General features: G+C 51.3%; 2 protein-coding genes across 2 annotated transcripts; both read left to right on the forward strand.

The window, feature by feature from the left end:
* The first annotated feature begins 6,696 nt into the window (after positions 1 to 6,696).
* LOC120651706 (expansin-B3-like) lies at positions 6,697 to 8,569 on the forward strand. The gene is made up of 4 exons (XM_039929305.1): positions 6,697 to 6,984; positions 7,145 to 7,254; positions 7,421 to 7,605; positions 7,940 to 8,569. The coding sequence occupies exons 1-4, from the start codon at positions 6,789 to 6,791 to the stop codon at positions 8,259 to 8,261; spliced, it is 813 nt and encodes a 270-aa protein (XP_039785239.1). The 5' UTR covers positions 6,697 to 6,788; the 3' UTR covers positions 8,262 to 8,569.
* A 5,843-nt stretch (positions 8,570 to 14,412) lies between these two features.
* On the forward strand, positions 14,413 to 15,916 carry LOC120651707 (expansin-B2-like). Its single transcript, XM_039929306.1, has 3 exons — positions 14,413 to 14,711; positions 14,830 to 14,939; positions 15,130 to 15,916. The coding sequence occupies exons 1-3, from the start codon at positions 14,516 to 14,518 to the stop codon at positions 15,643 to 15,645; spliced, it is 822 nt and encodes a 273-aa protein (XP_039785240.1). The 5' UTR covers positions 14,413 to 14,515; the 3' UTR covers positions 15,646 to 15,916.
* The last annotated feature ends 325 nt before the right edge of the window (positions 15,917 to 16,241 follow it).

Genomic DNA, 16,241 nt, shown 5'->3' on the forward strand with positions numbered 1-16,241 from the left:
TCACACCTTCTGGAATTTAGAGTCTGATTGGTTCGCTTCCAAAATGTTGGCATGTCAAAATGTGGGCAATCCCACACTCGTTTGGTTGAGGCCAAAAAAGTAGCCCACCCAGTTAAGTGCTATTCTAAACTGGTCAAATTGGTAAAAAAATTGGCATATGCCAACATTTTGGTATCAAACCAAGGAAACCAGTTGTATGAAACCGCTAGACCTCGCTGACGATGGACATTGCAGCACCAAGAGTCTTGTTCGACTTTTAGGTTCTTGTTCCTCCTTGGGGGCTCCGGGCTCGGGGTGCTCCTGGTTCCTGCTGGCTCAGAAGAGATGTTGAGGCAGGGCATCGCCGGCCTAAGCGTGGCCGAACATTCATGATCATCAGTAGGCGGAGTGACAGTGGCAAGAAAATGCATGCTATGGCAAGGCCTAGTTGACACGACAGAGCTGGCGAGACGGAAGGATGGTGTTCAGCGTGGCAGGTGAGCGCCGAAATGAACGTAATAATCCTATTATTGATAACCAAGTCCCTTTTTGAAATGTGAGAATCATCTTGATTCCTAAGGAAACTGAAATCTGTTTTCTGCGAGATTCTTTCGTCCCGAATAATCCTCCCAGGATTGGTCCGTGGGTCATGCGTAATTCTCATATCACAAATAGTTTTTTTTTCTTTGCATTTCCTGTATCTTTCATTATTCAGTCCAAGCCCCCAAGAATGCAGTGCAGGAGAGGAATCTAGCAGTTCTGACTTTGCAGCTAGCAGCAATTTTTCTTTGGAAACATTTCAGGGTCAGAAGATAAATAAGACTATGGATGTTCAGGAGGGGCAGAGTTTTAGTGCACACGTTCCACCTTTCTGAATTGTAAAGCGAAAAGAACACTCGGAGCGACATTTCGAGGGCTGCGAGCGCATAGCAAAGGTTTCTTTCCTGTCTCCTGATGAGGCCTTTTGCTGATGGTACTCCATTCCAACAAGATACGGCAATCCTGGAAAGGAACGGCATCATTATTCATCCGCCGACCAAACTGCCAAAGCATATTCAGTACAACGAACGAGGTATGAGTACTTAACGGCCAGTGCGTTGGTTGAACGCAAAGGATGCTCATTCTAAAACCGTATCAGAGAATCGATCATCACTCGTCGCTAGCTTTTCACCACTGCGGGAGCTGGCCAAGTCAACCTTTTTAGAGTGACCTCTAGACTGAATTCTCGCCGTAATTACTGGCGTCAAACTCTCACGCTTCAGTCACTTGCAATGACCGCACCCAATCAAGGAGAGCTACAGAGCTCCATGCAGGCATTCTAACTGCTGCCAGCAGTGGGTGTTTGACAAGATTGTCCTGTCTGAATTGTGGCATCAGCAACTAGGTTCCCTGAAAAAAATGAGGCTTTTACATGTATACTATTACAAAAGTTGGCCCCGACATCCATGCCATTAAAAAGTTTGAAGACACATCTATATCATCGCGTTTTTTCGTTTTGACATACACGCCATTTTGGACAGAATGACTACTAACTGAGACTAACAGAAATGCACAAAGACATTGCTACCCTTCTACCTTCTAGCCCCCGACTGCACGCTATGTGCCCTGCCCCGCTGCCCGCCACACAGCAGCTTGCCGCGGCCGTCGACGACGATGGCTTTTGTTCGGCCAAGGGCACGGCCAAGCGCCAGCCCGTGCTCGAACTCGGCGAGATCCTCGCTGAGCAGCCAGACGACGGTGCACACGACACCCCCCATGCGCAATGCCTTCGCTGGCGGCCTTTGCTCGCGAGGTCGAGGCCGCCCAGCGAGGGAGGAGCGGCGTGCCGGCCAGGGCTGCCACGCACGCCGCCGCGCCCTGGCCGGCGCGCCACGGGCCGCGGGCGGAGGCTGCCCCGCGCGCGCGATGGCCGTGGGGATCAGGCGAGGGAGGAGGAGCGGCGCCGCGCGGGCGGGAGGAAGGAAGGAGGAGGGGCGGCGCGAGGGAGATGGAGGAACGCAGAGGGGAGAGGAGGGAGGAGGACGTGCTCGCCGGCCCCGTCGCCGCCGGACGCGCACCGCCGGCTCGATCCGCGCGCACCCGCGGCTGCCTGAATCGCTCGGCCTCTGCTCTCCTCGGCGTGCGGCATGGCCGGCAGAGCCGAGCTGCGCCGAGCTCTAGGCCGGGCCACGCGCCGGAGAGGGAGGCGAGGAGTGGGAGGCGGCGGCGGACTCGGGCACGGGCGGCGTCGAGGAGCGTGGGCGGCAGCATCGAGGAACGTGGGCCCGGCCTAGAGCTCGGCACCGCCCCGGACACGCGGACCCTCGTGCCACCGCCCTCGCCGCAGCTGCTCCTGCCCCGCGCCGGCCATGGGCGTCGCCCCTGCTTGCCGCCATGGGCCTCCCTCACCGCGCGGCGGCCCTGCCCCGGCCATCCTCCCCCCGGCCGGCCTCTCGTGGCCGCCCTCGCTGCTCGGCGGCCACACCCCCCGCCCTCGCCACGGCCGCCCTCCCCGTGCGGCGGACTGCCCCGGCCGCCCTCGCCGCGACCGCCCTGGCGGCCGGGATTCGAGGGTGTGGGCCAGCGAGGGAGGGGCCGCGCAGCGGCCTTGGCGTCGGTGGTGGGCGCGTCGGCGGCCTCGTGCTTCTTGGCAACGGGGGCCTCGGCGGCCGGGACACAGGCGCGGATGCGCCCTTCTTCTTCCTCTTGCTCTTGGGCGGCGACACAGCTTCTTCTTCGTCGGCGCTGCCGCAGGGGACTGCCTCATGGCCAGGAGGAGGAGGCAGAGGACGACGTTGTTGCCCACGCCATTGGTATAAGCTCTTGGTAATGGGCACAATAGACAATTCCATAGGGGGGTCCCACCTGTCAGGACTAACAGCAGGTGGACGGAATAGCGTGTATGTCAAAACAAAAAAAAAAACGTGATGATATAGAGGTGTCTCCAAACTTTTTAGGGGCATGGACGTCGGGATCAACTTTTACAATGGTATACATGTAAAACCCTCGAAAAAAAGGGTCGAGAGGTCGAGACTAGTGCTGCTCGAGCTGCTGCTGATAAGTGATACGCATCATGGCGCTTGGTGGACAGCAGAAAACAGTGTCGCTCTGCTGGTCCAGCGGTTCAGCCGTCGACAGCATTTCTTTTTTTTTTCTCGATGATGCATAAAGAGAAGACCGGGTCGAGAGATCGCGAAGGGAGCGCCTCGAACCATCCGTTTTATGTAAGTTCGGCCGTCCAAACAGTACTATCTCCGGAACGGAGGAAAGGGACGGAGTAACTGACGCTGCACGGCGGCGAATCCAGCGCGCATGTGCGCGCGGGGGGAATCGGATGCCGACGGGCCGACGGCTCCGCCGCATTCTTGCTCGCATGTGAGGTGCGGGGCCCGTGCCGTCGTCCGAACCAGCGGCCGGCAAGCGAAACGCAGCGATCAGCAGCCGATCACCACCAGGGTTAACCATTTCGTTTTCGTTGCAAATCCCGGTGTTTAGCGGAAACGAAATTTCGTTCCGAAATTTCGGTAAATTTCGGCGAATTTCGGTGACTTTTGGCCGAAATTTTTTGAATTTTGAATTTTCAAACGAAATTTTCCGAAAAATACCGAAATTTTTTTTCCCGGTAAGTAGCGAAAACGAAATTTTTCGCCGGATTTCGGCGAAATTTCGCCGAAATTTCAAACCCTGATCACCACAGCCCGCCCCGGCCTCCCGCACCAGATTTCCAGAGCCAGCGCCGTCGCCACGCGCCCACGCCACGCCACGCCTACCGTTGCCGCGCGCTTGGCCGGCTCGTGCCGCTCCGAACCCAGGGCCGGCTCACAGTTTTCAAAGGCCCCAGGCGAGCTAGATACTATGGGCTCTTCAGGTTTAGCTATTTTTCATTTGTGATGGCAGAAAGAAGGTATAAATTCTAATAATATATGTAATTCATGAAAAATAATGCCGATATTACAAACGAAAATGATAGAAACATAAAACTAGAATTACCTGCAACCTGCTAGAGCGCTAATGCTAATGCCTAGGCAGCAGATGCTTGTGTGGGCCACGGCGCCGCCACGCCGGCCGGCCTGCGTTTGCGTGAGTGCGTTGGGCTCCGATCTCCAGTGTCGGGTCGTCTGGAGAAGGAGAACACCCGACGTTGGGTCCGGCGAAAGAAGATGAAAACGAAACGCCAAACACCGAATCGCGATTGCGGCGTGGAAGGGCGGAAATCCGTAAGACCAGGTGCTACTCGGACCCCGAATGGATCCATCACAGAAGGCATTATGAGCTACTTTCTTCTTAGATGGGTCGAAAATAAGAAGTTAGATTGGCCCAATATATCAGTTCGTGGTAAATATAAAAAAAATTGGAACACTTTTTTAACATGGAATAATTTTTTCGGAATAAAAAATTATTCCGTCATATGTGATTGTTTGATTGCCAATCACACGTGAGACTCCTAATATTTGATGGAAGACCTATGTGTCTGCCTGTCTGCTCGTATACTCCGAATTGAGCCAAATACTACTACCTACAACATACTAGATGTTGGGCCCCCTTCCTCCGTGGCCCCGGGCCGTCGCCCCGGCTGCCCTCCCCTTAAGCCGGCCCTGTCCGAACCTGAGGTTGTGAGCTCTCGCTTCCCGGTTTCAGCGCTCAGCGTCACTGCCGCGCGGCCCGGCCGGTCCCCCGGGGTCTCGTCGGCTCCGTGGCCTGTGTGGCGGCGCCTCGCAGTTGCGGGCGGACGGGCGACTTCTGGAGCCGCGGGGATGTCTTCGGTTGCGTGCGCACGGCCCGGCATGGGTTCCTCGTCATCACCCTGCGCACGCTTCACGAGATGAGTAGTGTTCCGCGGCGACGCTAATCCCATAACCAGGGCAGCTCTGCTCCGTGCTTCGGCTATGATCGATGGGATACCGACTTGTTGGGGTGCGGCCGGTCAGCGGGATCGGCTCTGGATTTCAGGTTTCTAGCAGCTTGCTGACCTGCTGTGGCCTTGTAGCTAGCTAGGTACCCGCAGCAGAGATGAATGAGTTGCCGGTCAGAAATTCAATCTTCAAGCAGCCCAGATTGCTGCCTATTTTTCAGAGGCTGATCCCTGCCGCTCTCGGCTTTCTTGCGTCCGCCGGTGGACGAAATGTTTGAACAGCCTAGGAAACGCGCGAAACCGATTGGGCGCGAGTGCTAGTAGGTTCACACACAGTACCAGGCCACTTGACCTGCTCAATGATCTCCGATCAGAAAACGCGCGCCACGCACGCGAGGCATATGTCACGCGTGAAGGAAAAGGAACCAGCACACCAAGTCCGATCCTGCACGCAGCATCACATGCCAGTTTGGACTTTGGAAGTGGCGGAGATCATGCCAGCAAGAGTACAACGGTATGGACCATCAGCCCGTGATCTTGCAATTTTAAGAGGGCATAAGTTTTATAAATTTACAGATGAGACAATACGGCCTCTACAACCGTACACAACCAAGATTTTGCATCACTCTCAAAAGATAAGTTGATCATAAATAATACGGAAATGACCACACAAAATAAAAGGAAAAATATACACCAGCTTTTCATATATAGTACTAATAGCATAATAAGTATGCACACAATTTTTCTGCAAAATTAGGTTATTTGTAATACTGGACAATAGCTTTAATTTAATTGCAGTTTTTTCGCCCAAACACTCATATCCAGTACATATATAAGCCATATATAAGCACATCTGAAAAACTGAGCTGAATATCTTAAGTATCACTAAGAGAGAAAATAGATGTAAACATACATGCAAAGTTAAGTCAGAGACTCAAATATGAGTGGATAGCTAGGTTTTAATTTGCCACAAGAAAAGTCTTCATGGTGCAATAGAAAAAAAATCAGAACTTCCAAACATTTCCTAATTTCCTTTTTTTTGTGTGTGCGTGGGGTGGGGGGGGGGGCATGGCCCCTACTAGCCCCCTTGGCTCCGCCATTGGCCACATCAGTGCCATGTCACCAAAACCACATTAGATTTGAGCCAAGGTTGAAAAGTGAATGATTTTAGTAGTTTAGGGCTGAAAGCTAAATGATTCTGTAGTTGAAGGTTGTAAAAGAAATTGTTTATTTGATTCACATGTCCTACAAATCTTAGGCGGTTTCTCCATTCACTTCACAAGGTATCTCAACTACCAAGGATTTGCTAAGCTTAAACATTATACTCACCACATCATTGTAACTTTACTATATCTCATCAACATGGCACATAGTATCACTTTGCTTACAGGGAACTAAAAGGGATTAGGTACCTATCTTCAATTCCAGCGCAGCTTCCTACGATTAACTGATTCAGTACACAAACTAACTAATGATGGCGTTGGTATAACAATAATTATCATGATACCCGGCCGTGAATTGGTTGCAAACCTGCCTTATATTCTTCGTTTCCTAACACTGATCATCGGTAGAGAACTGCGCATTTCTGAAGAGAAGAGAGTACCAAAATTTCAGAAGAAACACAGGTACGCAGGTCCTTTTCATACTTACTGTATCTATAACATGCGAATATGCGATAACTGTCAAGGAGCCGTTGCTTTTTTAAAACAGTGCAGGATGACCCGTGGAGCCTCCATTCCTCCCATGATTTGCTCCGGAGCCATGTGACCCCCTACCAAAGGACACGTCGTCGGGTGCAACGTCCACCGATGGCGATCGTCGCCGGCGCGCGCTGCGTTTCTTTCGATTCTCTTAGTTTCCCGCCTATAAATACACCCGGCAAAGCAAGGTACCCCGACCAGCATCTAAACACAGAGCTTCTTGTCTGTCTGCCCAGTTCTAGCAACCAACGAGCTAGTAGCTAGTAAGGTCGACGACGATGGCGTCCCTGATCGCCGGCTCGTCCATCCGTGCACTGACGATCATGACCTTCTCCCTCCTCGTCTCGTACGGTTCGTGCGCTAGGTCGCCGCCGGTGAACTTTAACGCCTCCGCCCTCACCGCCGACCCCAACTGGGAGGCCGCCAGAGCCACCTGGTACGGCGCGCCCACCGGCGCCGGCCCCGACGACAACGGTACGTATATACATATGTATATCGATCACCAACTTAAGCAGAGGCTGGGAGTTTTTCAAGTATGGTTGTATCACCTGAATGTAACAGTGCTTAGAATTAATAAATAAAAATTCCCTATTTGAAAAAAAACTTAAGTTTGCTCCATTTGATGTGCGTGCAGGCGGCGCCTGCGGGTTCAAGAACGTGAACCTGCCGCCGTTCTCGGCCATGACGTCGTGCGGCAACGAGCCGCTGTTCAAGGACGGCAAGGGCTGCGGCTCCTGCTACCAGGTAGTACATTACTTGGTCAGAGATGCTATTTCCAGGACGGCACGCTTGTGCTGTCGTGTGCCCTAGTGGAAACGGAAATGGAGATAGACTGAGGGAAGAAACTAATTAAGTTTAGGCACAGTTTTCCCGCCTAACCCTCCTTCATCTGTTGCTATAATCTTTTCAGATAAGATGTACCAACCACCCTGCGTGCTCCGGCAACCCGGAGACGGTGATCATCACCGACATGAACTACTACCCCGTCGCCAAGTACCACTTCGACCTCAGCGGCACGGCCTTCGGCGCCATGGCCAAGCCCGGCCGCAACGACGAGCTCCGCCACGCCGGCATCATCGACATCCAGTTCAAGAGGTCTGTAACGACACACACGCATCGCTCGTTTCGTGGAATCGATCACAGACCGACCAAATAATGTAGTGCAGTAGGGGCCCTGCACGAACAGAATCGTATCTTGACCGTCTAGCTACCTGCTCTGCCGTGGAGCCCTTGTACTTTTGCCCAACCAACTTTAACGACGACAACGACCTGATGATTAAGCAGATTCGATGGCAACAAAAATTAGCAGCACTTAATTAATTCCCCCACTTCACAATCAATTTGGCGTTTGCTCATTGGCCGCCGTTGATCTCGCAGGCATAATAATCCAAATCCAAACGTCTCACATTCTGGCTTGTTCGTCGTGTAGGGTGCCCTGCGACTACCCCGGGCAGAAGGTGACCTTCCACGTCGAGGAGGGCTCCAACCCCGTCTACTTCGCCGTGCTCGTCGAGTTCGAGGACGGCGACGGCGACGCGGTGCAGGTGGACCTCATGGAGGCCGGCTCCGGGTCGTGGACGCCGATGCGCGAGTCGTGGGGATCCATCTGGAGGCTGGACTCGAACCACCGGCTGCAGGCGCCCTTCTCGCTGCGCGTCACCAACGAGTCCGGCAAGCAGCTGGTGGCCAGCAACGTCATCCCGGCCAACTGGGTGCCCAACACCTACTACCGCTCCATCGTCCAGTTCTAGCAACCAACGACGATCGTCTCTGCTGCTGCTGGGCACGGGAGTGGATACGATGATAGTTCGAGATCATTATTAGCACGGTACTGTATCGTTTGCATGGGATTGATGATGTGCCTTCTTAATTAGTAGTTATTGATTAATTAGGTGTGGTGTTTGTGTGCGTGAGTGTGAGTGTGTCTCTGTGTCGGAGATTTGACGACTGGGAAATGGAGGAGGCAAAGTTTGCATGTGTTCCCGCCCATTGTCAATGCTTTGTACCAGTGTGATCGAGAATATAAATTATTAACAGTACTTTGTGTGTTATTATATAGTAAGTAAACGTGCTTCTGTATTTTCTTTCATTTTTACATTTTCAGCATAATTATTAACAACACTATTTTGTGCGCCATTTTTGGGTGTAATTATACAGCAAAAGGCTGTTTTTTTGTCACATTTTAATTTATCTGTGATTTTCTAATAAGACCCTGTTTAAATGTGAGAATCCTCTCGACTCCTGACTCCTGAGGAAATCAAGATGCACTAAAGGAGTTGTGTGAAAAGGCACTATTAGTGTAGTGGTAGAATCGTGGGTACATGACTCCACCGACTATGATTCAAATCCTTAGACTTTTTTTTTTTGAAGAAGTAAATCATTAGACTTCAATAGCTGTTTGCATGCCTGATGAAGGCCGGACGTTGCACCTTAAATTCGTCTGAAAAAAAGAAAACTAGAGGAGTTGATAATAACTTGCTAACCAACAACAGCGGTACCTGTGTAAAGACGGGCGCTGCTGGGGTCACACGGGTAACCCTCAGCAGACTTGTCATCCACTACAGATTTTATGTTGTTGGGCTTAAACTGATCCAATAAATTGGCTCATAGTCAAATTTATTTTAGAACAAATTTATTTTGTTCCAAAATAATTTTTAAATTGTTCTGGCAATACATTTGCCGTAGACTCGTGACTTCTTCCGTCAAAACACACACAAAAACAAGACTTGTGGGCTTGTGGGTTATGGCTTCCAAGTCAGACAATTAAGATTTGGACGTTTAGAAGGACTGTGTTTCGTTCCAGCAGTCCAAACCGACGGTACGGTTCTGCGGCTGACCTAGCACGTACCACCTGCACCTTTTTCTGAACTCTAAACGCTGCTAGTCTTCTGCCCTTTTTCTGATGGCACTACATTCCCGCAGATTTGGCAATCCGGGAAAGGAACACCATCATAATTCCTGCAACGGCCAAAGCAGTACTAATTAATCACAGTGACTAGCTAGTTGTGCGTTGGTTGAACGCAAAGGATGCTAATCCTCCAGCACAGGTCCCTTTCAGCCCAAAGCCGGCCCTTTAATTTTCATTGTGCCCCGTAACTACTAGTAGTATAATCTACCGTGTGACACAAACGATCCATCGCTTTTTCCACTATTGATGAGAGCCAGGCGGCCAAGCCGGCGAATAGGTCGCCGCCGGCAGCGCGCATAAAGTGGCCTGGCCTGGACTGGATTCTTGGCGTAATTACTGGGGTCAAACTGTGCTCCTCCGGTCACTTACAGTGCTCGCGCCAAATTAAGGGAACAGGGTACACATGCAGGCACTTGCTCCATCAATGGGCCAAATTAATAGGCTTCTGATTAGCCTTGCTGCATCAGCATGCAGGTTCCGGGTATCCTCTTTTTTTTTTGAGATTAAGGTTGTCCTCTTTTTAGTAGTACAACAACGATCACTGTATACTAATTAAACAACGACCTCAATTATCCCGTGCCTTTTGGGCTTGCGGAAAGTAATGTCACCCGCCAATGGGCTTGGGCTGTTAACTTCGACCGAGTGAGGCCCTGCATAGGATTTCTGGCCTTCTGGATCTGGCACTCAAATTGGGCCGTACTCAAATTGGGTACGGTGGACACAACGACGGTGATGGAAGGAGGACGGGAGAGGGGTTGTGTCACTAATCGGAAATCTACTGATCAACACTGAAGAAGAAGGTGACGGGCATGGAGAGGAAACAGCAGCTGATGGAAGCGAAAAAACCGGGAACCTGCAACCCAGGTTTTGAAAGCCCGAATGCGAGAAGTATGGTTGCGTGGAGTGGAGCACGCCGGATATATGACGACGACTGCTTCGCGCTATCTATTCCACATAGCGCTGTTTTTCTTCTGCTTCAGCAAGCAGGATTGATGATAATACGTGATATATAGGATCTAGCCGGCTTTCCGGAGGATTTGATGACGACGACCAATTTGTGGTTTGTATCGGACCCGTTACATTTTCTCATCATTTACGAGTTAGTGACCGTAATACGGAGTACTAGTAGCTACCTAAGCTAACAGCCAGCCAGTTCGTGACGGGGGTGGTTCTACCGGCGGGGCACGAGCGAGTAGAATTACTGCAGGTAAAGCTTTCCATAAAACTTGTTTTGTGAGAAGCAGTTTATCTTCTACAGATGCAAACAGCCAGTGGTCAATCCGGCGGCGCACGTTTCGAGGGTTTGTGCGACTCATGACATTGTCCAGATAAATTGATGTGCAGTGCCATTCCATGCTAAGGCCCCGTTTAGTTGGTGAAAAGTTGTTGATTTTGGTACTGTAGCACATTTCGTTGTTACTTGACAAATAATATCTAATTATGGACTAATTAGGCTTAAAAGATTCATCTCGTGCTAATCAGTTAGACTGTGTAATTAGTTATTTTTTTCAACTGTATGTAATGCTAGTTCCATGTATATGTCCAAACATTCGATTAATGTGACGAATACTGTAGAATTTTTTTTTGGGAACTAAACAGGGCCTAAGCTTCTGTTCTGGCTGGGCCAACCCGAGTTTCGCTGCCCGTTTCCCGGGTGGTGCTTCTTCGTGCTAGCTACTCCGTAGTTGCTTCCGATCAGTTTGCCGGTGGATCGGACGAGAAATGAGTTTGAACGACGACCAACAACTGATGAGCAAGTGTGCCAGTCTGATCATTGATCAGCAGTTCAGCACGATCGTCGACGGTCAGCCGAGGAACGCAAGGGCGGACGCCACGGCATATGTCGCGCGTGAGGAAAAGGAAGGCAGCATCACGTTCTCCATCTCCTGCTTGCTTGCAGAGTTGCAGTTGCAGCACATCGTTGTTGGCAATTTGCAAATGATGACCCGTTCCGCTGGGTGCATGGCTACATGCTGAACGTCTACGCTACGCATTTTCGGCTTATCGCCGATGGATCGTTCGACTCCGATCAGCATGATGGGATAACGAAAATAAAAGCGGCGCCTGCCACCGGAGTATCTGGGATCTCCATGCCGCCCCAATGTTGAGCGCAATTCCTTGCTGCTGCAATAGGCGCCCGGGATCTGCCCCCCATTTCTTCTTCTTCCCTCGATCGCCATGGCCTTTTCCCGTGTTGCAAAATTAATTAAATGCTAGAATTGAGAATGCTCCGATCAATAAACAATCCTGCTGATCGGGTACAGATCCAAGTTGACGAGATGCGCGCGAGTCCTCTGATCCGGCGATAAACTAATAATCCGCTGATACAACCATAAAATACATGGTGGCCGATGAGCCGAACATGCACAGCTCAAGAATTGAGGGCCGGATAGATAGATGTCTAATTTATATTAAGGGCGTCGATGAGAAAGTCAGCTGCTGCTGCGCAGGTTGTGCCTAGCTCGTATGGCCTGCACAGTGCACAGCGGCTTCTCCATTCACACTTGCATGTGGAAGTTGTAAGTTGTAACTACCGTAGCACTTTGAGACATGTACACATGTATGTGTATCAAACCATCAACCGAAACGTGTTTAGACAAATAATCTCCTTGTTTTTTATAAAGACACAAACGATGCTGATACGTACATGTAAGGAACATGGCACCATTTATGCCATTTCGAGTGATTTTGGTGATCGAATGACAACACAACACTTGGACTAATATGATTGTTAAGATGACCATTATCAGGCTTTTAGGTTCAAGTGATGACAAAGAGAAAGAAAAGATAGGCGTAGCAAGGCCCGAAGGGCCGCCCCTACGGGGGTTCCGCTACCCGGTTAGCGGACGGGGGTCGAGGGGGAGCCGCCCCTCACGGGTCTCAGGGCAGCGCCCTTAAAGCTCTTCAGTCAGTAGCACCGGAAGAACCGACGCCAAAGTCATCGGTGCATCCGACGGTAGTCGGAAGAACCGACGCTATGGAATTTAGGTGCAGAAGGGAATCGAAGCCAAGTCAGCCTATAGGCACCGGTTGAACCGACGGTCCAAGAAAGGGCATCGGTACATTGGGCCTACTGTGTACCAGAGACGATGTCAAGTGCCCAGGAGAAGTTTCTTCAGCACCGGTTCAACCGACGGTGCATCGGAGTATTGCGTCGGTGCAATGACGTCAGCGCTCAGGAAAAAATTCTTAAGCACCGGATGAACCGGTGATGCATCGGTACAAAGTATCGGTTCAACCGGTGATCACTGCGTCAGCTGTCAGGAGTTCAACGGCTACTTCGAGTTATGAGTGACCGGAAGAACCGACGCTACCTCAGCCAGAGGCATCGGTTTTTCCGGTGATACGTAGATTTTCAGCTGACCGTTGGAGCAACGGCTACAAGACTTGGTGGCCTATATATATGCCTCACCCCGATCATTTGAAGTTTGCTGGAGTTGTTGGACATCCCACACACACCCAAGAACATCTACAAGCCATACAAAAGCATCAAGATCATATCCTTAGCCCTTAGCACACTTTGAGAGTGTTGTGTAAATGTTAGCTCTAAGTGAGTGTGATTGCAAGGCCTTGAGCCTTTGTGCTATGGTTCTCTAGTGAACCAAAACAAGAGCTTGGTGCGCCGGCACCTTGGAGCATGAAGCTCGCCGGCAACGTCATCGACCCTCCGACTTGGTGTGGAGCGGCGACGACATCTTTGTGCGGGGGACGTGGAGACCCCCATCCTTTGTGGAGAAGCTCCTTAGTGGAACCCGGGGCCAAGGTGACCGTGATTGTGTTCACGGAAGAGACTTGTTGGCCGAGTAGCAATACTCTTAGTGAGTGCTACAACAACGTGCATGTAGGTGTGCCTTTGTGGCTAACCGAACCACGGGATAAACACCCGCGTCAAGAGTTTGCTATCTCCTATCCCGTTCTTTAAGCTTCCGCATTTATTACTTGCAACCTTTGTGCTTTTACTTTCATAGAGTAGTTTCTTGATAGGAAAGTCTATATGTTGCTAAACTCTTTTGGGATAGGAGTTTCACACTAGAACAACAACCATAGTTGCACATCTATATAGCTTGTTTTAGTTTAAGTTTTGTGCAAACTAGTTGGAACCATAGGTCTAAATTTTTAGAGTGCCTAATTCACCTCCTCCCCCTCTTAGACTAGAGCACCCGATCCTTACAGTACACCATGAAATTTGTCAAATTAGCCTAGAACAATAGACCGGTGGATTTGCCGCATGATTGCTTGCAATGATACGGAGAATGCTGTCTAGGGTGTATCTGATCCACCAGATCGATCACCACCAGCCGTTTGGTTTTCAGTTGCTTGTGCTCCAACGAATATGCTGATTTACTACCCCCAGCACTTCCAGGATGCGCCAATAATACAGTATAATCCAATCGAATGATCTGCATCAGTTAAGTTGGTGGATCGGACAGATTTCAGTTAGTTAATTTGGCCACACTACTTTATTTGCATCCCGATGCGTGCCAAAGTCAAGGTCAACTGCTCGCATCGCACCACGGCGCTCCTAGCCTCCTACTCGCAGCGTAGGGCCCACCTTCACCGATTCGTGGTCCCGGCCGTTGTTGTCTGGATCCCGATCGAACTGACGGCTCAGATTTCTCCGTCCGACGATTCTTGAGAGGAGGTTGGTGGCCGTGTTCCGCTGATAGCGGCGCGAGACAGTACCGGCTCCGGGGGCCTGCCGCCGCACCGGCGGCGTACGGTAGGGTTGCCGAGAGGCGTACGATCCCTAAAACATGATGCATGTGGGTAGTAACTGCCAAGAAACGCATTTATTTTGCAATGGCAGATTGGCACGCGGACCGAGTACTCGGTTTCCACCATGATTAGCTCCATGGATACTGTGCCATGTGACCATCTACATCTAACATCGGCACGACGACTACTATACCGATGCCCAACTGCATGCTCAAACTCCTCTGCCTTGGCTTACTCCCGGCACTCCTATAAGAAGACCGGCAGTCTCGTCCCTTTCCATCACCACCAAACAGCAGGCAAACACACAGCACATCCTCCTGACATCCAACGAGTACATACATACGAGCAGCTTAGTAGTAGAACGAAGCTGAGATCATCGATATGGTGGCCGCCCAGGCAGCTGCTGCGCTCGTTCTTGGGCTCCTCCTCGCCGTGCTTGTCGCGCATGGCGCCCGCGCGCAGTCGGCGAACGACACCTCCCCCGCCGTCCGCCAACTCCTCGGCTCCGGCGGCGGCTGGCTCCCGGCCAAGGCCACCTGGTACGGCGCGCCCAACGGCGCCGGCCCCGACGACAACGGTATGCACGCTTGCTGCTCTGTTGCTGTCGTGTTAACTAGCAGGCCGGTTTCGCATGCATGCCATCCGAGAAGCAATGCTGTGCCTAACACTGTGCTGTGTGCATCCGGTTTCTGCAGGTGGCGCGTGTGGCTTCAAGGGCACCAACCAGTACCCGTTCATGTCCATGACGTCGTGCGGCAACGAGCCCCTGTTCCAGGACGGCCAGGGCTGCGGCGCATGCTACGAGGTAACCACGGTTAAATTACCAGTCCTCTTGACCGGAGCATTTGATTCTGATCATCAAATGTACTACTACCAACAACCATCTCTTCCTCGAAGTTGACAATTTTGCATTGTTCAGTACTACGAGTGTACTTGAATTCGTGAGGTCAAACTTATGCATAACGCATCTTTTCACGTTCTGCCTTGAACTTCAGATAAAGTGCACCAGCAAGGACAACCCCGCCTGCTCCGGGCAGCCCAAGCGGGTGATGATCACGGACATGAACTACTACCCGGTGGCCAGGTACCACTTCGACCTCAGCGGCACGGCGTTCGGCGCCCTTGCGATGCCGGGCCTCAACGACAGGCTCCGCCACGCCGGCATCATCGACATCCAGTTCCGGCGGGTGCCCTGCGACAACCGGGGGCTCACTGTCAACTTCCACGTGGAGCAGGGCTCCAACCCCGTCTACCTCGCCGTGCTGGTCCAGTACGCGGACAAGGCGGGCACCGTGCTGCAGATGGACCTCCTCGAGTCCGGCTCCAGCTACTGGACGCCGATGCGGCGCTCCTGGGGCTCCGTCTGGCGGCTGGACTCCAACCACCCGCTGCGGGCGCCCTTCTCGCTGCGCGTCCGCGGCGAGTCTGGCCAGACGTTGGTGGCCTACAACGTCATCCCGGCCAACTGGAGGCCCAACACCGACTACCGCTCCTACGTCCAGTTTAGCTAAGCGATCGGTCACTTCGTAAACATATCTACGGTATGGTGTGATTGCAAGTTCGTTTTGCAATGTGTTTGACGATTTTAAGAGACAATGTTGTCTTTTGTGCGCGCGCACTTGGGTCGCGTGTGAAATGGAGGAGGCAGAGTGTTTTATTCATGTATGCTCTCCCGTCCACCGACGAAAGTGTATACAAGTAGTATGTGCTTTGATGAATAGATTGATACAGTGTGTAACCAATTCGTGGGGTATGCCTCGTCAATGGATTTTTTTAAAGAGAACCTGCAAGAGAGCTGCCTGTTGTGTTGTATTAAAAAAGAAGAGCAAAGCCCAGAGTACAAAATTGGAACAAACAAAAAAAAATGCACTTTACATAGAGAGCCCGTATTTGAGCTCAATAGGCGAAACTCAAGCTCCATGAATTAGGCACGCCTGGTGCTTCGCTTCGGCCAAAATCATCCAAGCCGAAGCCTCTCCCTTAATCTTCTCTGCCACTACAAATGAAGGCGCTTCTGTACCATTGAAGATACGTGCATTATGCTCATTCCAAATCTCCCAGCATACGAGAATGACAAGAGATTTTAAATCCTTGTGCGAAACTCCTC

The sequence above is a fragment of the Panicum virgatum genome, chromosome 9K (genome assembly GCF_016808335.1).
Source record: "Panicum virgatum strain AP13 chromosome 9K, P.virgatum_v5, whole genome shotgun sequence".
Taxonomy (NCBI): Eukaryota; Viridiplantae; Streptophyta; class Magnoliopsida; order Poales; family Poaceae; genus Panicum; species Panicum virgatum.

Excerpts from the sequence above, each read along its gene's own strand:
- LOC120651706 (XM_039929305.1), top strand. The coding sequence starts at position 6,789 with ATGGCGTCCCTGATCGCCGGCTCGTCCATCCGTGCACTGACGATCATG. Across the intron at positions 7,255-7,420 it reads GCTGCGGCTCCTGCTACCAG|ATAAGATGTACCAACCACCC; the intron begins GTAGTACATTAC and ends TAATCTTTTCAG. Across the intron at positions 7,606-7,939 it reads ATCGACATCCAGTTCAAGAG|GGTGCCCTGCGACTACCCCG; the intron begins GTCTGTAACGAC and ends TTCGTCGTGTAG.
- LOC120651707 (XM_039929306.1), top strand. The coding sequence starts at position 14,516 with ATGGTGGCCGCCCAGGCAGCTGCTGCGCTCGTTCTTGGGCTCCTCCTC. Across the intron at positions 14,712-14,829 it reads CGCCGGCCCCGACGACAACG|GTGGCGCGTGTGGCTTCAAG; the intron begins GTATGCACGCTT and ends CGGTTTCTGCAG. Across the intron at positions 14,940-15,129 it reads GCTGCGGCGCATGCTACGAG|ATAAAGTGCACCAGCAAGGA; the intron begins GTAACCACGGTT and ends CTTGAACTTCAG.